General features: G+C 41.5%; 1 protein-coding gene across 1 annotated transcript; it reads right to left on the bottom strand.

Annotated features, from left to right (window-relative positions):
* Positions 1 to 8,142: 8,142 nt before the first annotated feature.
* On the bottom strand, positions 8,143 to 19,651 carry LOC149121520 (vomeronasal type-2 receptor 116-like). Its single transcript, XM_089315557.1, has 5 exons — positions 19,646 to 19,651; positions 16,569 to 17,375; positions 12,243 to 12,470; positions 11,813 to 11,936; positions 8,143 to 9,047 (listed from the first exon to the last, which is right to left on the bottom strand). The coding sequence occupies exons 1-5, from the start codon at positions 19,649 to 19,651 to the stop codon at positions 8,143 to 8,145; spliced, it is 2,070 nt and encodes a 689-aa protein (XP_089171683.1).
* Positions 19,652 to 23,652: the final 4,001 nt, after the last annotated feature.

The raw sequence follows: 23,652 nt of genomic DNA, 5'->3' as shown, positions 1-23,652 counted from the left end.
GAAGTAATGATGAATTTGAAATGACTATGATTAAAATACTAAGGAAAATTGAGAAAATATGGACAAACCATAGAAAATCAAAGACAACCTGAAAGTCCTCAAAGCAACCAAAGAAAAAAAGGCAATTTCTATTAAAGGAGCAACAATATTGATGACTTTCAAAAGGACCTATGAAAGTAAGACGACATTGGACGATGATTATGATATTTGACTTTTCAAGGGTTAAGGTAGGACAAGGAGACACTGTGACTTCCTAAAAATTTAGAACTGATGAAAATATTCCAAAATGAAGACAAAATGGGTCCCAGTCCCAGGCCTGGCTGTCCCACCTCTGATCCAGCTGTCTGCTTTGGCCTGGGAAAGCAACAGAAGATGACCCAAGTCCTTGGGCCCCTGCACCCACGTGGGAGACGCAGAAGAAGCTCCTGGCTGCTGGCTTCGGATTGGCCCAGCTCCGGGCATTGCGGCCATTTGTGGAGTGAACCAGTGGATGGAAGACCTGTCTTTCTCTTTTTTGAAAAGCTGGAAACACAGAAAAGTGTAATTGCACTAGAAGAAACACTACAGAGATTTCTTCAGGCTGCTGCAGGAAGATGATTTAATGTGGAGATATATAACTCCAGGAATTTAGATAATCAAGACATAAAATGCAAATAAATATAAATGAATACTGACTGTATAAACCCTGTATAGTTTTACAACTTTTATGTACATCTACTTTTTCAAAATAAAATGCTCTTGAAAACCACATTAAACTTCCCCCAAAACCAGAGATGGCAGAAGGCACTTCAGGAGATCCCCAGTCCTTCCCACAAGACTAGAGATTATAATCATCCCAGCAAGTGGCTCATGGTCTAGCCAACAGTGGAGCTGACAGGTTCTTCCATGGGACTACCGAGCTCCTTAAAATTACAGGCCACTATGCCGGCGCCACGGCTCACTAGGCTAATCCTCTGCCTTGTGGCACCGGCACACTGGGTTCTAGTCCTGGTCGGGGTGCCGGATTCTGTCCCGGTTGTCCAGGCCAGCTTTCTGCTGTGGCCAGGGAGTGCAGTGGAGGATGGCCTGAGTACTTGGGCCCTGCACCCCATGGGAGACCAGAAGAAGTACCTGGCTCCTGCCATCGGATCAGCGCAGTATGGTGGCTGCAGCACGCCAGCCGCAGTGGCCATTGGAGGGTGAACCAACAGCAAAAGGAAGACCTTTCTCTCTCTGTCTCTCTCTCACTGTCCACTCTGCCTGTCAAAAAATAAATCAAAAAAATAAATAAATAACAAAAAAATTACAGGCCACAGGAGCTCAGATAGCAACTGTCATCCTCATACAAAACAGTGGGTCCAACCAAAACTTTCATCCTTACAAAACGAGAGTTGATGAGGATCTGAGCCAACACTGTAGTCATATGCAATACTAGAAAGGGGGTCACATCACAAGAGACTTCCTCAGCTGCCCCTCAACTCTAGAGAATGGAGAGCCCATATCCAGTGGACGACCAAGTCCAGACCAAGTAAGTAGACAAGACCCAGAATGACTGCTGGTCCCCCACAACAAGAGAAAGAATAGAAGCTATTAGAGATCCTTCTGCTTCCATTGGCTAGAGGTAAATGAGGCCCCATGCAATAACCGCCCCTGCCACCTGCCATCTCCCTGAACTGGAGATGATGGGACCTCTGTCATCCCAAGATTTGAAAAATGGAAGGGACCAGCATTGTCATAGTGAGTGGAGCTGCTGCCTGTGACATCGGCATCCAACTTGGATGCCAGTTTGAGACCTGGCTGCTCAGCTTCAGATCTGCTCCCTGCTAAGGATCCTGGGGAAACAGCAGGATATAACTCAGGTGCTTGGGCCCCTGCACTCACATAGGAGACATGAGAGAAAACAGGATCCAAAGCTTTAGGTCCCCTAATTAACCCTTATGTCATGGGGGTTTGTTCACATGTTGGAGGTTTCAAGTCATACCCTGTATCACAACTTGATGGAAATCCTGAAAAAGCAACTCCCAATTCCCTACCCAGTAAATGCCACACCACTGTCCCTCAGTGCAGGTCCCAGCTTGCCTCCCTCTCTCCAAGACTAGATATTAATGTTTCTAGCAGTGACACCTTAGACACCTTTGAGACAATCGAGAGTCTTCACAGGTAGCCCGCCATGGTCTACAACATTTCATATGCTGGGAAACTACCTCTCATGCCATTGTTAAAGTTGCAGCTGATAGAAGCATCTGCCAGCAGCATTCATCACAGATGAGGGGATCCCAGAATGCAAATTCCGCAGGTCTCCCTCAGCATAAGATGACTGCACCCACGGTGAGACTTCCCTTATCCCAAACACAAGGAATAATCAGTCTCAGCAGGCAGCCTCTCTTGCAGTATAAATATCCTACATCACTGTCCCCACATTGTAGTGGATGAACAGAGCCCCAATGAACCAAGTATCTCCTTCCCCAGGGGATGTTGTCTCAGAACATGAAAGTCGAGAGTGGTTCTCACAAGCCAACAGATAATGCCAAAGCTCCCATGATAGGAATGGCAGGAGCCCAGCAACAAATCTCCCCCCCAAAATCGAACCATTGAATAGCCTGCACCCAACACAATCCTTTTATCTGCTGTATTCCCCGCTGAATAGCCCCAGAGGAAAGGGAGAGGGGTGCTAGGGACAGGACTGAAAGTGAAAGAGAGGTAAGAGGGGAGTGGGAAAAAAAAGTGGGAAAGGAACAATTATGCACAGACACAAAATCTGGGATCTGAGCAAGCAAAATTATTCTCCCAAAATGCATGGAAGCAAATTTGAGCAAGTACTCCCAGTCATATCTAATAGTAGAAATGGCAACAACAAAAGTGATTCCCTGAATGGCCCATTCCAGGTCCTTGCAAAGCTATCCATGAATAGTAGGGCCCTAAACATGTACAGTCAAACCATATTATCTAGGCCTACTCTACACTGTATAATAATATTTGGCCATTTTTGATTAGCTTGTTTCAGCATGAAACAATCATGTTATTACCTATGTCCTTAATACATTTTTTTTGCAAAAAAATTCTTGAGTACCTTTATTCCATAAGTTCTTTTAAGAACTTTTAAGAAGATCCATTGAATGCCACTCTGGTCAACAACTTTTATAATACCAGTTAAAATAGTTTACATTGAGGTTGCTACAGTTACAAAGATTGCATTGAATAGGGCAAACTTGAGCTTTATGGCTCCTGCCTGTTCTCACTTCTAATTGTTTAAAAAGTCATATATATATAATTTAATTGGAGAGGGGGAGAGAGGGAGATCTTCCATATGCTGATTCACTCTCGAAATGGCTCCCAAGCCTGAGTAGGGCAAGGCTGAACCCAGGAAAGTAATCAGGATTTTAATCTGACTCAAATGGCCATAACATGAAGAAAATCTCATAGGAGCAGATATCTTACCCTTGAACATTATGTATTGTAAGAAAAAAATTGTATCAAATACTATATAATCCCTCATGCTATATTATCCATGTAGACTTTTATATTAAAATAAAGAAAAGGTATTGTAAAGAAAAACTGAACTATTGAAAGAGTTCCTTTCTTATGGGAAACCTATCCTGTCATCCATAAAAAGAGGTGCAGTCCACAGTTTCAGTCTAAAGAGTTTCATAAAGAACAGTTGGGGATTACAGGATCAGTGAAGAGGGTGGGACTGGCATTACACGGAAAGCTCTTTCTTGGGGGGGGTTTCCTTGCCCCCACAGTGCCTGCACCACGTGGCTGCTCCTTCTCTCCAGCTTCTGCCCCGTCAGTCTCCCCTTCCCGCCTTCTCTCCCTCTCTGATGATCTTGTCTGTATTCAGGGCCTCAGCAAGTCTCCTACTCAGCTTCTTCACTTTCCTTGTCTTCCTTTGGATGTCCGTAGGAGTTACCTGCCGGCTGTAGTAAGACCAGGAAACCCCTGGATCTGCGGGTGGAACCATCAAAGTCATCTCCGAGGCTGGCCCAGGGGTGGGCGTGGGCGTGGGCCTGGACTGCAGACCCACAGCACTAGCTGGACCTGGGGATCTGCTTGGGATTGCCGGTGCTGTCATCTTCCAGGCATTTGCAAAATTCAAACTGGGTAAAGGCTCTCGCTCGCTGCTGCTGGCTCAGAGCCCTGCAGCCACCTGAGTGCACAGACCTGCTGGGGCTTTTCCAGGTTCCCCTCGGCTGGTGGCGCTGGAATGCATTGCCCGAGAGGGCAGTAACTCGAGTAACTGGGCTCTGGAAGGCGCAGCTGGTCTGAGCAGCATTGCGGAGCCTGTGCCGGGTCTCAGCTTGGTCTTCATCACATACGCTTCTTGATTCCTTCGAAAGGTCTCAGGAATCATTGTTCTTCTCAGCCTCCTCTTGAAAAGCAAAACCAAACTTGAGCAGAGTGGAAGACACAGACCGCCATCCATGGATGGGGTCCCAGCTGCCTCCACCTCCCCTTCTGGGCGAAACTGCCTTACACTGTACACCGCTGACATCCAGAAGGTTTGGGGCATGAGCGGTTTGTTAGGATGAGAAGGAAAAGCTGTGTGTTTTAGAGTTCGTTTTTATTTGATAGCAGAGTGACAGAGAGTGAATGAGAGAAGGGGAGGCCAGAAGAACGTCTCTCGCTTGCTCTTACAATTGCTCTCAGTAACTCTTTCTTTGAAATAAATTAAGAAATGTTTTAGAACAATCTGGTCTCTGATCCCAAGAAAGTTCACATAACAAAGAGTAGATGACATTGACTGTCACTCAAAACCATGGAGATAATACTGTTTGAAGTTGTGGCCATGTTTGGAGTGAACCAGCAGATGGAGGGCTTCTCTACCCTCCCACCACCCAGTAACTCAGCCTTCCAAATAAATTAGTAAATCTTAAGAAAAAATTCTGTGAGTTACTCAGAGAAATTTCAGTGAAGGAAAAAGTACACCAGTGTACACTCTGCGTTCACAATACTTCTCTACTCACTAGGGAGGGCTGGCTTGGAGATGAGAACAATACAGGTTTTCCCATGGTCACAAGGTTTGCCTGGCTGCCCTCAGTGTGGGATGTGCACAGCCTGTGGATCCTTGGAAAATGCTGGAACTTTGCCCTCTGGCTCGTCCTTTATAGAGAAAGACAGTGGACAACCAACTCATTGGGAAATCCACGGATCCTGGGAAAAATGCAATGACTTCCACCAGTAGACAATCCCATCAGTGGATAAGCCACAGGCCAAGGGAAAATATATGCGGGAAGCATTTTCTGTATGTAAAAATTAGAAAGTTTCCATATATATAATTTTGCATATGACATTGGTTTTAATAGGCTAAAGTAGAAACTGTGTTGGTTCTGTGGCCCAGTGAATTAAGCCACCTCTGGAAATGCCCACATCCCATAGAGGGCCAGGTTGGAGTTCCAACTGGTAGACTTTGAATCCTGCTCCCTGATGGGTCTGGGAAAGCAGTGGAAAGAACCAGCTGATGCAAGATGGCTCTTTGGGTCTGTCTCTCTTGTTCGCGGCCCCTATGCCTTTCTAAATAAATAAGTAAGCAAGTAAATCAGTAAATATGTGAAAAGATTGATTTCAAAAATCAAATCCTGAGGTCGGCATGGTGGTGTAGCTGATAAAGCTGCCACCTGCAGTGTCGGCATCCCACTTGGGCACTAGTTTGACTCCTGGCTGCTCCACTTCTGATCCAGCTCTCTGCTATGGCCTGGGAAAGCAGTGGAAGATGGCCCAAGTCCTTGGGCCCTGCACCCATGTGGGAGACCCAGAAGAAGCTCCTGGCTCATGGCTTTGGATCCATGCAGCTCTGGCCATTGCAGCCAACTGGTGAGTGAACCAGTAGATGGAAGACCTTTCTCTCTCTCTGCCTCTCCTCTCTCTGTGTAATCTGACTTTCAAATACAAGAAATGCTGGTGAGGATGTGGGGAAAAACATACCCTAATGCACTGTTGGTGGGAATGTAAGCTGATAAAGCTGCTATGGAAGACTTTATGGAGGACCAGTTTATACCTGTAAGAAGGTGTAAAAAAATGAATGTCCTGCTGTGGGCTGTTGGATAAAATAAATATGGTAGACAGAAAGACAAATAACACAGATTCTCCCTTAAATGTGGTAGCTAGCATTTTTAAAATAGTCACAAGATGAAAATTTAAAATAGCAATTTGATATCCGATAACTTTGGACAGCCCTTGTGTCAATTGTTGAGGAACAGTTTGTTTTTTCATACTATTTGTTGAACTCTTACTTAATATAGAATTAATTTTAGGTGTATAAAGTTAATTGAAAATAAATCTTAGTGTAAAATAAGAATGGGAATAGGAGAGGAAGGAGGAAGAAGAGTAGAAGTGTAGGTGCAAGGACAGGTAGCGTGGGAAAAATCATAACATTCCTAAAGTTGTTTTTATGAAATGTGTCAAGTTTAGATACCTTAAATAAAAGGGTTCTGGGGAAATCTAAGAAAAAATTCATTTTGGTTGTGAAGAAAAATAAAGGAAAGAAATATGTCTGTTTATATCATTTTGGCTGCAAATATAGTATTTTGCCTTTGTTTTAAAATTTGTTTAACAAATTATTAATAACTACACACTACTACACTATGAATGTTCTATGGCTATTTTAAAATTTGCTGTATGTGAGGGAAGTTGAACATTTTTCATTGGATTATTGTTTATAGCCCCTGCCTATATTCCTGCAGAACTATGGTCTTCTTGCTTAGTACTTGTTGAACGCTTTATTTAGTGGAGCTTTAAGCTTTTGAGTCAAATGCAAACTAAAACTATGTTATCTCAAAAATAACAAAATATTAGGTTGAGCAGAAAAATGAAACAATAAAATTGCAAAAAAGAATGGTAAAAATCTGTGAGATGGAAAATTATACAATTTGAAAAAGGAATAAGTGATGATGGTGCAATGTGTATGGGTTTGAACCAAGACTCCTAAGCCACATATTGACTGTTGCCACTTGTCAGAATTATTCATAAAATGTGAATTCATAGAAACATATGGAGATGATTGGTTGCATGATATGAGTTTGAAAGTGACTTCTTATTACATAAGGAAATTTTTATAGGGTGATGAAAACCCTTCAATCCACTTAGAGAAGACTACTGCCTGAATGTGTGAACATACTGTGCATAATCTGAATGTTCAATATGAATATGCATGCACTTAAATGCTTTTGACTTGTCCAGTTTAAAATTGGTTCATCTTAGCTATGAGAATTCCACATTAATCCAAACAGCATTGTGTCCCATGTGCAATTGGAAAAAGAAAATTTAAAGCAAAGACAAAAATAAAAAAACAATATATTGGCAGAAGAACATACAGTTACTGATTCAGTGCCATGTGTAAGTGGATATTCCATATATGTGTTATAAAAGCACCACTTCAAAATAGTTCAACAATGAGTATTTATTAAGATATTTTTGGACAACACAGTATCTCAACAGAGGAACACTGCATGACCAATCACCTCCCGTATCTGGGAAAGAAATCTCACTTAAATCACAATGTCAACAAAGAAATGACAAGCACTCAGTAGCCAGGGCAAACAGAATGCAAAGCATGTTTAATTAGATGTCCTCACATATATGAGCACTTACATTGTCTATACACTGATAAATAAATAGAAATTAATTCATCTCAACTATTTCAGTGATAGCCTTTTAATATAAAATAGCATTGTTGTTGTAGCCTTGATGGGCATTTACACCATAATTTATTTTTACTCGATATAAAAATTTTCTCTAAACTCCCATTACTAACTCTGAGAGGGAGAGAAACAGAAGGTTAGTGACAGAGACAGAGAGACCTCCCATTCAATGCCTCACATCTCTACACCCCCTATGCCAGTGCCTGGGATGAGGCTACAACCAACAACAGTCAGTCAGACCCTAGATTTTCATATGGTTGGACAGGACCAAGTTACGTGAAGATTCACCACTGCCTTCCAGGGTCCCCAGGAATCAGAAGTCCAGGTCAGGAGCCAAAGCCAGAGCCAGAAATTGATGCCATGCACTCAGACTGCTAGGCTGTATGTCCAATACATAAATAGTTTTTAAAGGAAAAAAAACAACTTTAGTTCCTTCATTATTTCTGGATTGCTACTTCAGTCTGGATTCATGGTTCTAAACTCTGAATATGTGATAGCAAAACAAGTGGAAAAATTTTAGAATCCTTTAGAACTTGCTTTTATTCTTTAAGCCTTTCAAAGAGTTCATCTCAGGTCTTATGAGAATAACATAGCACTTGGGGACAAAGATGCAGCCCAGGAGCCCCGCACTGGAGGCCAAGATGGAGAAGACCTCCACAGCCACCATGACCTTCCCCTTGGTGCTGTGGTAGACAGGAAGGAAGGTCACCCAGACACTGCAGAACACCAGCATGCTGAATGTAAGGAACTTAGCTTCATTGAAAGTGTCAGGCAGATTTCTGGCTAGAAAAGCCACAGTGAAGCTGGCCAGGGCCATGGAACCCAGGTAGCCCAGGACACAGTAGAAGGCAGTGACCGAACCCTTATTGCACACCAGGATGATGTGGCCAGGCTCAGAGTGTGTATCTAACTCAATGAAGGGAGGAGAGATTCCCAGCCAGATGCTACAGAGAATCAGTTGGAGGAGGAAGCAGATGGGAATGACAGAGTTAGAAACTCCTGATATCAACAATCGCCTGACAGTTCTGCCAGGTTTTGTAACCTTGAAGGCCAGAATCACAGTGATGGTCTTGGCCAGCACAGTGGAAACAGCCACTGTGAACACAAGGCCAAATGCTATTTGCTGGAGGAGGCAGGTGGCTGTGTTGGGACGGCCAATGAAGAGTAAGGAGCAGAGGAAGCACAGGAAGAGAGTGATGAGCAGGATGTAGCTGAGGGTCCTGTTATTGGCCTTGACTATGGGAGTGTCTTGGTGCTTCACAAAGACCCAGAGGACCGCAGCTGTGAGGACAGAGAAGCACAGAGCCATGCAGGCCAGAGCCATCCCCAGAGATTCCTCAAAGGCCAAGAACGTCATCAACTTAGGGAGGCAGCGACTTCTATCCTGGTTTGGGTATTCGTGATCTTCACATGGGATGCACTGCTTTGCATCTGAGGAAGGAGAAAAACTGAAGGTTTACTTTGTAGAAATTCTGGATTTCTTCCTGTTGTGGAAAATGGTCAACTGCAATGCTGCTGGGAGCTTGTGATATATAGCAGGGTACACCTGATCAAGTTTCTGCATTGCTGTCCAGGGAGGATGCCCATCTGCAGATTGGAACAAACTCATTCAAACAACACCTTCAGTATATGGGGACTAGGTTGACTTATCCTGTGACACAGTCCTGTTCCCATGGGCATGGATGCTTCCCAGCCTTTCTCTGTTCTATCCCCTAAGTCAGCCTCATGCCACACCCTGTATCTCTGTAGCTCAGACACAGAAATAAACAACCCCAAACTCCTAAGATAACCTTACAGCCATCAGTACTACAGTTATTAGCTTGATATCTGGCAGAACAATCTTTCCTCATTTTATATTTTCATTTCCTTGGGAATCCTTTTGTCAATTTTTAATGGAATCTTAAGGTGCATTTTATTGAATAAACAACATTTGGATTTGAATAGAGGTGTTCTGAAAATAAAGAAATTTGGATGTAATTGGTATTTTACCCAGTTATTGATGGAGAAATTAGATATTTTTCAAGTTAGTATATAATATAAATTTCAAAATGAATTAATACATTGCATTCTCAGGGTCATAGCAAGTGCATGATAATTAGTATAATACAATTCTCATCAATTCTCATGTTAATGTGATATTAATAGAAGCAGAAGAGATTCCATTCCATTCACTGGTACAATTTTAAGATGATTTATTCCTCCATTCCACCTCCCTTCCTTTCTTTTTTCTCTTTTCCCTTCTTCTTTCCTTTCTTTTTCTTCCTTCCTTCATTCCTTCCTTTTTTAATTTTTGAAATAGCATATTTTTAATTTACATTAAGTCAAAGTCTTAAAACTCCACTGAATCAAGAGTTCAAAAAGTAAAAAGTAATAAGACTATAGATCAGTGGGAATTGTAGGAAATGGATATAAATAATACCCAAATAAAAGTGCCTGTTTCACTTATACATGCTAAATGTAAAGAAATCACAGATCATTTATAGCAGTATATCATTCTGAAACTCTGAGAAATTTTTTATTTTGTATTGGAACTTTTCACTCATTCTATGAAATCATAACTTGTTACCCCATTGTACTTGTGGAAGGTGGGGAACAAATTCAGCTCTGGATACCATGTTTTCTCTATTTATTGAAATAACATTTTCTTGCCAATGCAGCAAGAAATAAGTCATAGAGACAAGTCAATGAATGGGCATATCTCTGTTTCAGTTAAATACAGAAGATGGTATTGGGGTCTAGCTACACTTGTTATGAGGGTTTGATTTAACTTTTTAGATGACACTTCTTCAACCATACAAGATCCTAATGTAATTTAGAGTCAATCTTCCTGGCATTCTTATCTTGAAGTACCCATTTCTCTTCTTGGGGACACCAGGTGCTCTGGCTTCAATCTTAGATACTTTCTACAGTGTTTGTACATACAAGAAAGTATTGTTGTACAACATGCTTCCAGCATATGTTTTTAAATTCTTTTTATTTGTTATTGAATTTTTGCAAAACCTTTGTGCACAGATTAGCTCTTTGTTCTGTTATCTTCTTCATGGCCAAAACTATTTATTTCCTCTAGGAAATGATTAAAACCAAATGGTTGCTAATGCTAACACAATAGGAATTGAGAAGCCTTTTTGGAGGAAATCAAATCATTACAAGGTCTATTTCCCATATTTTAAAAAAATGGAAGTATTTCTCAGTGAGATATAGCACATTTTTTACATTCTTGGTACATTTTTTTTTTTTTTGCAGGCAGAGTGGAGAGTGTCTGAGAGAGAGAGAGATAGAGAGAAAGGTCTTCCTTTTGCCATTGGTTCACCCTCCAATGGCCGCCACAGCTGGCGCACTGTGGCCGGTGCACCACGCTGATCCAAAGGCAGGAGTCAGGTGCTTCTCCTGGTCTCCCATGGTGTGCAGGGCCCAAGCACCTGGGCCATCCTCCACTGCACTTTTGGGCCATAGCAGAGAGCTGGCCTGGAAGAGGGGCAACCGGGACAGAATCTGGCACCCTGACCGGGACTAGAACCCAGTGTGCCGGTGCCGCTAGGTGGAGGATTAGCCTATTGAGCCATGGCACCGGCCTGGTACATGTATTTTGATAGGTAATTATTTTTATGTTTGTCTTGTTCAAAAGTTTTTATGAGCATACCAAACTGTATATTTTAGTAGGATGTGATATTCATACTTCACCTTGACTCTTTCCTTTAATAAATTCTATAAATCTAAATGTACCTGTGGTACTAGACATCCTTAATTCCATGGAAAATATTAAAGACAGTGCAGGGAGGAATACAGTATTTCCATGATGACATACAAGCACTAGCTCTGTGCTTATCATGTGTTTGTAAGATGAATTGGTTTCAAGATTTACAGGCACCAATAGAAAGCCTTGATGATTATACATCCTACATTTCTCAGTTGGAAATATAGCAAGTTCCACCTGCAAATCTCAGATGATGACTTATCTAACATGGTGTGATATCTTTTAGAATCAGTGCTACAGTTGATGTTACTAGAATGAGCATCACCAGAGAAGAACTTAAACATAAAGTATCTTTAGTGATCATAAATGGATATATTGAATGAATGAGTAAATGTGTGCATAGAGAACAATGATGCACTAGGAACTAATTGCAAATCTCTTTGGTTTCTCTTTTGTGGAGAAATAACTAGGACAGTAAAGATATGGATTGGAAATTTTCTACCTGTCTGATTGGCAATTTCTTTCTCTGGACACAAAACACAAGTATAGCAGCAGATAGGTCTTCCTTCCTGTGACATTTTCCTGAATCCTGGACCACAGCTCTGGCTACACACAGATTGAGGGGTCTGAAGAAAAAAGAGAAGCACTGGTCATGGTTTGGTATGTTATCAGCCACCGTGAAGGGTGTCAGTAGATCCCTCCTCACTACATAACACCTTGGCCTTCAATTGAAGGTCACGACTATATCCCCTCCTCCTGTACCTGTGACTAATACCTAGACATCCATTTCAGCATTCCTACGATTGCCATTTCTGTTTCCCCAACCTATTTCCCATGTATTACAAAAGAACCTGATCACTTCACACTTAACCTCTTCACAAGATTATTGGCAGATCTCTCTGTGGGTATCTCGTATCAAAAGAGAATCATACCACTTTGAATGCAACAGGCCATTCTATCATCTCTTCATTGACAAGTAAGCTTTGTTCATGTGGACTCTTGGAGGAAAGCTCTCCAATTTTAATAAGCAAATGAAGACCACTAGGAAAATTCACAACGTTCTGGATATCATAATGTGCCATGTGGTTTCTTGTTTCATGGAAGGATACTTTATCTCCAGCGCTGTTTGTAAATTGGATTTTCCTCAGAAATTGATGGAGCTGGAGGACAGGCATAATTGGAAATAGACAGCACATCCAAATTAGTTGCGGGAAGTCAGATGCTCTAAACAAGCCCTCTTTGCTGTCTTTTGCATTCAGCTTTTCCATTTGGTAGAACATTAATTTTCTTTGGATGCTTAAACATCTCCCGGGTTAAGGTATTCCTCTGCTCCCTCAACAAAACATCAAAGAGTGATTGTCCCCAATCAGAAAAGTTAGTGGTCCAGAGGTTTACTGGAGCACAGACTCTATTGAAGCTTTGGCCATGAAAGATTGGTTGGGGCTTTATGGAAGCTAACTCTACTGTTACCAGTTGGGCAGCACATGGATGGCTACTGAAATAACTTGATAGCTGTTATGAATATTATAGGTGTGTATCTACATAAGTTCTTCATAAGGTTCAAAATATAGTTGATGATTAGTGTATTTTGGTTGGGGAAAAATTAGAGATTAATGCATGATTGTTTCATAAGATATATTTTCCATCAAGAGACTCAAAGCCACTGTAATACCTCAGAAGTCCATATCTATAAGATATGTATATTATGTATATCAGCAATATACATTATACCTTTTAAGGTATACTTATACCTTAACACTGGTTGAACATGACACAACATGATGTTCTTTCTCTCCTTGGCTTTGGGTCACTTATTGTGATGACTGTGACTATCTTTGACATATCAGATAGTATGGTATGACCAAAGACAAAATTTCAAATCTATGAAAGCTTATTATGCTTTTATAGTATGTGTTAACCTTGAACCTTCTAGATCACAACACATCTGTACTGGGATACAACTAAGTTGTTATTTTTAAACAACTATCACTTAATTGTGTTTTTAATTTTTTAATTTTTATTTAATGAATGCATTTTTTTGACAAGCAGAGTTAGACAGTGAGAGAGAGAGACAGAGAGAAAGTCTTCCTATCCGTTAATTCACCCCCCAATTGACCGCTATGGCCAGCATGCTGTGCCCCTCCAAAGCCAGGACACCCAGGTGCTTCCTTCTGGTCTCCTATGTGGGTGCAGGGCCCAAGCACTTGGGCCATCCTCCACTGCCTTCCCAGTCCACAGCAGAGAGCTGGACTGGAAGAGGAGCAACTGGGGTAGATCCGGCGCCCCAACTGGGACTAGGACCCAGAGTGCCGGTGTCGCAGGCGGAGGATTAGCCTAGTGAGCTACAGCACCGGCTAATGAGTGCATTTTTACATAGATACGACTTTATGAATATAGTGGTTCTTTCCCCCATAGCCCCCCTCCCCCCCAGCTACCATCCCACCTCCCTTTCCCTCTCCTATCTCCTTCTTCATTATGGTTCATTTTTAGTATGACTTTATAAACAGAGGACCAACACCATGCTCAGCACAGACTTTAACAATTTGCACCAAGGCACACACACAACATATAGAGTACAGTTTAGGGAGAGAATTTGCAATCAATTCTCATATTAACATTCATTAGGGACAGAGGTCCTACATGGGGAGCAAGTCACAGTGACTACTGTTGTTCCTTTAATAATTAACACTCTTTTTATGATATCAGCGATCATCTGAGGCTCTTACCATGGGTTCCCAAGGTTATGGAAGACTTTTTTTTGACCATAGATTCCATCGGTATTTGGACATGGCCATAAGCAAAGTGGATGTTCTCTCCTCCCTTCAGAGAAGAGTGTCTCCTTCTTTGATGACTCTTTCTGTCCTCTGAGGTCTCACAGAGATCCTCTGTGTAGGATATTTTTTTGTCACAATGTCTTGGCTTTCCATGCCTGAAATGATCTCGCAGGCCTTTTAGCCCAACAAGGAAGCCTTAGGGTTGATTCTGAGGTTAGAGTGTTATTTATAGCAAATGTTATTCTAGGAGTCTGCTGTGTGGACTGCTTCCCATGTTGGTCTTTCCTTCCTTTTTTAATTATATTATTTTCCCAGGTACTTGATGTTACTTTTATCATTATATCATCCTTTTTAAACTTAGACTGATCTATCTGTTGCCTTTAACATTTAATATGACCATTTTAACAGTGAAGATGGCATTTGTACCACCAATTCTTATGGTTTTGGAGCCCCATGACTAGTTCTTAGGCTGTACCATTAGAGCTCAGTCTGTATGACTGTATGCAGAACCAAACTGTTTTACAGTTATAGACTACCTCCTCCATCTCTTATTTCCCCTCTTATTTTTATCTGGGATCTTTTCCCAATTGCCTTAAAATAAATATAACTCTGTGTAACCTAGAGTTATCAGTATGAAGAAGAGAAATGGGAGAGAGATAGAAAACAGAGAAAAAAACCCAACAGAACAAAACAAAAAGGATATACACGGTAAAAAGTAACAATGGCACTTTTAGAATCAATGTCTTCAAGAGTCCATGACCTAGGCCGGTGCCGTGGTTCACTAGGCTAATCCTCCACCTTGCGGCACCGACACACCAGGTTCTAGTCCCGGTCGGGGCACTGGATTCTGTCCCGGTTGCCCCTCTTCCAGTCCAGCTCTCTGCTATGGCCAGGGAGTGCAGTGGGGGATGGCCCAAGTGCTTGGGCCCTGCACCCCATGGGAGACCAGGAGAAGCACCTGGCTCCTGCCATCAGATCAGCGTGGTGCGCCGGCTGTAGCACGCCGGCCATGGCGGCCATTGGAGGGTGAACCAATGGCAAAGGAAGACCTTTCTTTCTGTCTCTCTCTCTCACTGTCCACTCTGCCTGTCAAAAAAAAAAAAAAAAAGACTCGAAGATTCCATGACCTGATTGTCAAGGGACAGTTTACCACTTAATTCTTAAATAATGTAGAGGACAAAATTTACAAATAATTCATTAATTATATCTATGGAAGCCTTCTTGAAAAATTAATTTCCTTTCCCAAGGTTTGACTCTAATACTGTAGTTTATAAAACATACTTCTAATGCTTAAATACAATTTGATTATGAAGTAAATGTTCTGATGCTAATTTTTACAAATATTTTACTTTTTCTACACATCACCCTTATTTAATATATCCTACAAATTTATGAGCATATTTGTCCTTTGCACATGCAAACAGAATTTTCTAAATACATTCTATATGTGGGGAATGCATTCATGTAAGCCAGGGTTAAACCCAGAAATATTCAGCTGACTGAGCAGGCAAATCCTGTGCTCATGTGCATCCTCAGTAGTCTTATATGTAAGAAATGGGACTACAGTCCATGCTCCCTGATTGCTTCAGAGTTTGTAAGGGCAGTTGGTCTAACATGCTTCATTTCCCATCCATTTCCTATCATGTTTAGGATATTATGTGAAATCCATTTCTGTTTTCACAAAAAGTATCTTATCTCATCCAGGGCTTAGGCCACAGGTTATGCAGGATTATAAATCAAATTAAACTGCTGTCAGATTTGAACGATATTTGCAACAAAATATATGGAACTGAAGATCACTATGCTGAGTGAAGTACTCCAGGCCCAGAAAGGCAAATATCATATGTTTTTCTGATTTGTGAAAGTTAATATACAGAGTATAAACATTGTGATGGTATCCTAGCATTTGGTATGTTGTTTCACTGAAGCATACGGTGTATATGACATATACCCTTATCTTCCTGTACTAGCAACATTGTCATCAATCACTCTCCTTGTGATATTAATATCCCTATTCCAAGAAAAAACTGTAGATATGGATATATATAAAATATGTATCTTTGATGTACATGTGGCAGGATGTCAAAATTGTTAAATTTTACAAATGAAAAATTTATAGAAATGAAAAATAATTTGTCAATACGTCTTTTTTTGGCTTTGTATAAATTCCAAGGAATATTATGGCATGACAACTTTTTATCTGTCAAATTTTCTCACGTGTTGCAGCATTTCAGCCTACATTACAAACTTTTCTGATACCATTTCTGTTCAGAAAGTAACCATTCAAAATCCATAGAGATTGAAATTTCCAGCCAAAGCCAACAATCACAGATATACCAATAACCAATGGAAAGAACCCAACTTCTGATGTACCTAATCTCTCTGACCTTGAGAAGATAGCAGGGTCATGATGCTGTATCTCAATACAACATCTCTAGATTCCATCAGGTGGCAACTTTCTGTTCTGTTTTAGGGGAGGTTTACCTGCCAGGGAAGAATCATAGGCTGTATTGCTTCTCCTGGAGATCCCATTTCTACTTTCCCCAAAATCATTTTATGGAGGACGTGGGCCACTGTGTAGACAGCATTGTAGACTAAATAGCTGGAGTCAGATATGGTCAGCAAGTCAATATGTCCTGGAAGAAACTCTAAGGAGGTATTTGGTGGGCAGCTTCCAATATGTCCACAAAATGATCCTTCAAGTGAGCAGTGCAGATGGAAAAGCCATAATTTACTGAAATAAAAGTCTTCTGGGTAGTGGGAAGGGTTTGCCATCTTGACAAAATGTTTGAGGCCAGGGATTTCTTCCCTGTGGGGTGAAAATGAGAAGCCTCCATGCAAAGAATGCAACATGTGGTTTGTCTCAGACATAACAAGATCCCACTTTGATGTCATGATCCACACTTTCCCGATGGTTACAAAGGACTGCACTGAAATGTCCACACTGATGAGACCTCTTACATCACCATAGAGTATATGCACATTTGCAGATGAAACTCTGATGCTACTCATGAAAGTGAGATCACCATACCCATACAACTTCTTTGTGACAGGGAGCTTAACTGTAAAGGCCACACAGATACCTTTCTTGAGCATCTCTGCTTCAAAATACTGAAGGAACTGCTCTCCTTTCATGTCATCAGACACAAAGAGCACCACCCAAGTCCAGCCAAAATGCAGCAACAAGTAGATCATTCCATGGCCCAAAGAGCTGTCACTGGTTGCCATCTGATAGAGTGAGGGAAACTGATCTTTATCATTTAGCATGGGATCAAAAGGGCCATAGGTGAGCTGAAAGCAAAGAAAAACATGATCAAACTTTTGTAAGATTTGTGTTATCTCTCTTGGAAGTGAGTGAAAAGAATTTCTCCCCAAGGTCAACTTTAAATAGGTTACTATTGTGTGAAAAGAAAGAGTGCAGTAGAGATGAAAAATCTTGCTACTCTGGCCACAGAGAAGACCATGCTTCGCATGCCCATTGCTTTAGGTGAATAAATGTGACTCCTCCTTCATAGCTTTAAAGAAAATCTGTCAGTATCTGTATGCTCTTCATGTCCTGCAGTGGGGCCTGAGGAAGAAGGAACTTTGGATGTTGCTTCACCCATCCTTGCCCAGGGTGACTGGTGGAGTAGAGCCACCTCCTCCAGCAGCCACCATTGTAGATAACTCTGAGACAGAAATCTCTACTGTGTTCATCTCTTGGTATTTGGAGTGCATTGATTACCACAGGAAACCTGCATTGTCTCCAAGAATATAATCACCAACCTTTTTTCATTTGGGGCAAAATATTTTTTCCAATCCAGAATCCTCTGCTCACCATATGGCCTATGTTTGACAGGCACATGTTCTGATTGTTGCTTGTATAGTGGGTCCCTGGGGAAGTATTTTTGAGATACTGACACAGACCTGGGGAGGCAGTGATAATAACTCAACTCACTGGGTCATGGCATTCATGTGGAATGACTTCCTGGTTCTACACATGTGCAATGGTAGACTAAGCCCAACACCATGTCAGACATTTGGTAAGCAAATCAGCTGAGTTGTTTATACTAGAGCTCCTTATCTGCCTGGCTACTTCCCTGTCTCCCAAAGATTGGAATAAACCCATGTCCACAGTTCTGATATGCACAGTTGTAGATGGCATGGCCACTGGGAATCCTGAGAAAAATCAACCTGTGTGCTTGTGACTAATTAGCATTGGGAACATGATCGGTTGAGCTCCAGTGTAGCAAGATGTGAGTCTCAACACTCCATGGTGGAGCCAGCATAGTGGCACTGTGTGTTAGCCTACCAATGATGATACCAGCATCCCACTTCTAAGTGCCAGTTCAAGTCCTGGATAATCTGCTTTTGATCTACTTGCCTGCTGTTGTACTGGAGGAGTCAGCAATGTATAACAAAAGTACTAGGCCCCTTTCTACCATGTGGTATAACAGGAGGGAAATCCTGGCTGCTGGCTCTGGCTGGCTCAGATCTAGCTGTTGTGGGCATCTGGGGAGTGACCCTGTGGTTAAGAGATCCACTCCAATGCCATGTATATGTGTATGTGTATGTGACTTTCCATCTTTCTCCATTGCTTTGCCTTTTAGATAAACAAATATAGAAGTCTTTAAAAAATATTTTTCACTGTCTGTTACCCTCATTGTTTTCCCAAAGGGGACCCAGATGCATTCCCTATATCCAACTGTCCTAGGTCTCTGGATGCCACCTGAGATGGTGCTGTCCTTGGATGGGGAACATCTGTGTGCTGTGGACATTATGAAGTGTAGAGGTGAGACTATTAGACAGCCTATGCTTCCAGCAGGTGGGAGATGGTTACACAGGCCCTAGACAGGAATCTTAAGAAGGCTGTCAACAGGCCCTGCTATTTCCCTTTCTCCATTCTCCTTCCCCTGTTAATAATCTCACATCCTTAGGAAATCCATGGGATCTCTCCTATACCATGGTGTGGTATGTATACTCGGCTGCCCCATTTCCATTTTTCAGAGGTGAGAGAATGGTGTTGGAGGAAATTTAACTATTGCCCTCCAGATTCACAGCTCATTTACCTGTGGGTTTTTGTAGAGCTCCAAAAGCGTTCCAAACTCAACAGACAATGCTGATGTAGTTCCAGCAATGACAGCAACGTGTCTCCCTTGTGTATGGCAGGTGTAGTTAGGGAAAGGCACATTAATCCCAATCAACCAATATACTATGCTCAGTAAGGTGTACTGTTCACTGGCAAAGGCATTGAAGAATTTGAAACCAAGGGTCAGGTTGGGGAGGAGCTGGGAATCCTTATTGATCTCCTGGATGGCAAAGCGGAAGGCCAGCACATATTGGTAGTTCTTCCACAGCCACCTAAAGAGAGGGGCAGCATCCGGGAGAGGGTGAGACCATGGAATTCAGAGCAACAACACAGCCACACCCTGAAGCAGCAGTGGTCAGACTCAGGCTTCCACTCAGTTGTGCCTCAGCTTTGGAAAAAGAAGGAGATGCGAATGAGGTTTCAAGGGCTCTAGAAGATTGTAGAATGGCCCTTGGACTCCTCTGAAGCAAACTGTGCCCATGATCACACTCACCTTCATGAACCCTTCAGGAAAGCTTCAATGCATCCCAACCTAAGGACAACACCCAGGAGCAAGCATTTCTGTTTCCAGTAATTTCTGGAGTAGGCTGAATGCCACCTGACTCATCAGTTGTTTAAAGTTTTAGAACATTCTCCTCGGCCAGGTCCATCTGAGCCATTTGTCCCTGGTCCTTGCTTTAATTTCCTATTCTAATGTTTTGCTTTGCTCAAATCAGATTTAACATTTTGTTTTCCTTGAAATGTAAACATTTTTCTCCTGAACTCAGATAATTTAGGATGTTTCCTTAGTTTCCATTTTTTTCTCTATTGAATTCATATTTTTCATTTCATATTTTACACTTGTATGTTCAATCCTTTTTTCTATATATCTTCTTAAAAACTTGTTACTAATACAAAGATACATGATTGTATATATTCCAGATACAGTCCTAAGAAGATAACCACACTTCCCTCCTTCAATTCTTCCTCCTTCCTTTCTCTTTTTTCTATTCATCTTTGCTATAACATAATTTCAATTTACTCTATAATCACAGCATATATCTTGAGTGAAAATAGTTTCTTAGAATTTAAGAGCTCTCACATTTCATGTGTATGAGAAATTGGATGGTCTATTTTCTCACTATGGGTTTCTTTTTTTCTTCTTCCCTTGGAATTCTGTTGAACTTTTATAACTTATTACATTTCTTCCAGAATTTGAATGCTAAGAATATTCATACCTGTTAATAAGTTGCATGGGACTTAATATATTCATCCAATCATTCCTTTAGTTGCTTTGCACTGAATATTATGTTTCTGTGTTGGGCTTAACTAATAGTTTGTCATTTCTTCATTTCCTCAATATTATAATACATATTCAAAAAGTTTCTAATTGGCAGTGCTTTATTTTTGCTGATTGCCAATTATTGGGTCACACAGTGTTGTACATGTTGTTCTTATATGTGGAGTTTGAAATTGAATTTTGTCTTATTGATAAGTCAACATTCTATACACACTTAATCTGAGGAGATTTTCAGATCACATAGAGGAGTTCTTAAAATTGAGGTTGACCTGGCACAGAATTTATGCTAGTGGCATGTGTCCATAGCTTAAATTTATTTGTTTGAATTACAAAATAAATTCATTGAATAAACATTTTCTGTTAATCTTTTGGCCTTAGTAGAATAATTTTTCACTGTGAAGAGCACACTGCATTCACCTTGGGTTATTTATAACACTTGCTGTCAGCTGAAAGTTGACTAGCTTAATTCTTTTTTGCTGAAGGCAAAGTTGTCAGTTGTTAATTTCAGGACCTGGCATGCTGAGTTACTATTTTGAGTAAACAGGAATGTCTGACACCAAGGCAGACTTAGATATTATGATATTTTGGGTGCCAGCACTGTGGCATAGCAGGTAAAGCTGCCACTTGCAATGCCAGCATCCCATGGGGGCACTGGTTCAAGTCCTGGCCGCTCCACTTCTGATCCAGCTCTCTGCTATAGCCTGGGAAAGCAATAGAAGATGGCCTAAATCTTTGGCTCCTGCTCCCATGTGGGAAGATCGGAAAGAAGCTCCTTGCTCCTGGCTTCAGCTGGGTGCAGCTCCGGCCATTGTGGCCAATTGGGGAGTGAAACAGTGGATGGAAGACCTCTCTCACTGTCTGCCTCTCCTCTCTCTGAGTAACTCTGACTCTCAAATAAATAAAATTAATCTTAAAAAAGATATTTTGAGAAATGTATACTAAATGTTGCTGCAAGCCACAACATGAATAAAACAGGAAACATGGTGCACTCCAATTTGTCAGTCACAAAAGACCACAAAGGATATGAATCAACTCACATGAGGGGGCCGTAATAGGCTGACCCTCAGAGACACAAGACAGAGGGGTGGCACGCAGTAGGGGAGAAGGAATGAAGGATGTGGAGACACTGAAAAGGAGTTAGGGATTTGTGAGCAGGTGATAAACATCTAGATGTTTATCAACAATGATTTGGTAACTCTTTTAAAAATCTTGATAAAAGACTTTATCTCATTATTTAATGATGTACCCCCAGCATCTCAGAGAAATATGCAGTTTATTAAATAAAACTGATCATTAGAGTATTACAGCCACACAAAATTAATGCCAAATCAAAGGCCAAATATTGGGTAAACAAATGTGGGATATGCACATAAAATAACTCCTGTCAGGCAAATAACAACATAACTTCCATCAGCTTTAAGGAAGTTCAATCACAGTATTGAAGCTGGAGCTTGAAGTCAAACTTCACAAAAAATTAATCATCTGAGCCCATATTAACTAAAGGAGATTGAAGCAAATGCAATTTTAGAGTGTGGCAAGCACATGAGGGCTAAAGGTCTGCACAAATTAGGGTGGCCAGACACTTTTCTACCTGGGGAAGAGAAGGCAGAGAGCAAAGCCTGGCCTCCAGTTTGTGGCATGGGCTGACCTTTCACCCTGAGATCATGAACAAGGCAGCTCCTCACTGTCTCCCATACAGAGTCCCTGAGATGAGAGATTAATTCACCTTTAGAAAATCACATCCTATCTCCCTAAATCTGACAGAGTACAAACAATCAGTAGCTGCCACATAACCAGAAGATTCACATGCATAAAGTGTTTACCATAAATATCCCATTAGGCATTTTCGCTAATAATATAGAAATTAAAAATGCACAAAGAAATTTAATGAAACATTGAGAAGGGACAGAACACTGTGAAGGCACCAACTAGGAGAGACTACATGTTTTAACACTGTGCCTCAGAGGTCACCAGCCCATTAGCAGTTGCCCATAGTGCATGGCAACCTGCTGAGTTAAGCATTAAATTCCAAAAGTGCTGATAAGAACAGACATGCTCCATTTAAACCAACATCTCTCTGCCTCACTCTCTTCTGAACACATGAGCATGTGGTTCTCTGCAGTGAGTCAGAAGCACACTCCACTGTCACCACCAACAAGGGTGCAGAGACAGGATGTCTTGTTTCTAATCCTCTTCAGGCATCCACGTTAACAGTTACTAAAACACATGCTGCACAGGTGTGTCAAGCCCAGAATTAATGCAGTTTCTGTGTGGTTCCTGGAGAAAAACCTTCAGGATCCAAGTGAAAGTCTTGGGGAAGATAAATCCCTTTAATCTTGCTACATTCAGGGAGTCAAGCCTGCAGTCTGAAGGGGCTCAGTTAATGATGTGCAGTGGGACAAAGTCTGTTTATGGTGGCACATCTTAGATACACATGGATTCACTATTGGGTACAATAGTGACAATGCTCTTTTCAGCACTGGAAATCAGAGTGACCCCTTAATCTTAACACTGACCACAGACCAGGGTCTCAGTGCCTCAGGACACCTGTGCCCACTCCATGCATGCAGGTAGGATTGGAGTCCCCACATTCTGCCTCATTCCAAGATGCTGAGGGCTGTATTTGAGAGATCTAAGCCAATGGAGTGGGCAGATAATCATTGATGTCACTTCTCTGTCCCTGAAGGACCAAGAAGCAAATAGAAAAATGAACAGCAAGGCACGGAAGGTACAAGAATGGAGTGAACCTGCAACTTCCTTTATTGGCATTTTGGCACTTTCTTCATACCTTCTAGCATTCTCAGAAAGGATTAAACACAGTAGTAACACACACTCACATTCAATGGTAGCCACACTTAATGCATACACACAATCTTGAACTTACCAAGATACAACAGTTTTATACTGGGGACGATGTAAAAAAGACATCTGGACCTTTTTGCTTTCTGGTTCTGGGTAGTAGAGAGGGAAAAAAACCACCCAGGATCAGGTCTCCATCTTGGTTGATACTTGGCTTAAGGTAATTATTGCATTCCCTGTGGGTCATGCCCTGTGAAGTGTGTATAGTGTGCAGGAGTAGGCACAGAACACTCACAGACAACATCTTGCCAGGGTTTTCACAATTCAGAGACGAAGCCCAAAATGTCAGCTGAGATTAAGGAACAAGGAGCTGGCAGGTGTTGGCAGGCTCAATCCCCTGCAGAGAACTGCTCTCTGTGCAG

The sequence above is a fragment of the Oryctolagus cuniculus genome, chromosome 16 (genome assembly GCF_051225735.1).
Source record: "Oryctolagus cuniculus isolate XC-2025 breed Fujian yellow rabbit chromosome 16, ASM5122573v1, whole genome shotgun sequence".
NCBI classification, from domain to species: Eukaryota; Metazoa; Chordata; class Mammalia; order Lagomorpha; family Leporidae; genus Oryctolagus; species Oryctolagus cuniculus.
This window is presented reverse-complemented; position numbering and strand designations above follow the sequence as displayed.

Bases quoted from the DNA above. Each gene is read 5' to 3' on its own strand.
- LOC149121520 (XM_089315557.1), bottom strand. The intron at 12,471-16,568 runs GTAAACCTCCCC...CCTGTCCTCCAG, and splicing joins CTATGATTCTTCCCTGGCAG to CTCCATCAATTTCTGAGGAA. The intron at 11,937-12,242 runs GTATGATTCTCT...TTTTTTCTTCAG, and splicing joins GGCCTGTTGCATTCAAAGTG to ACCCCTCAATCTGTGTGTAG.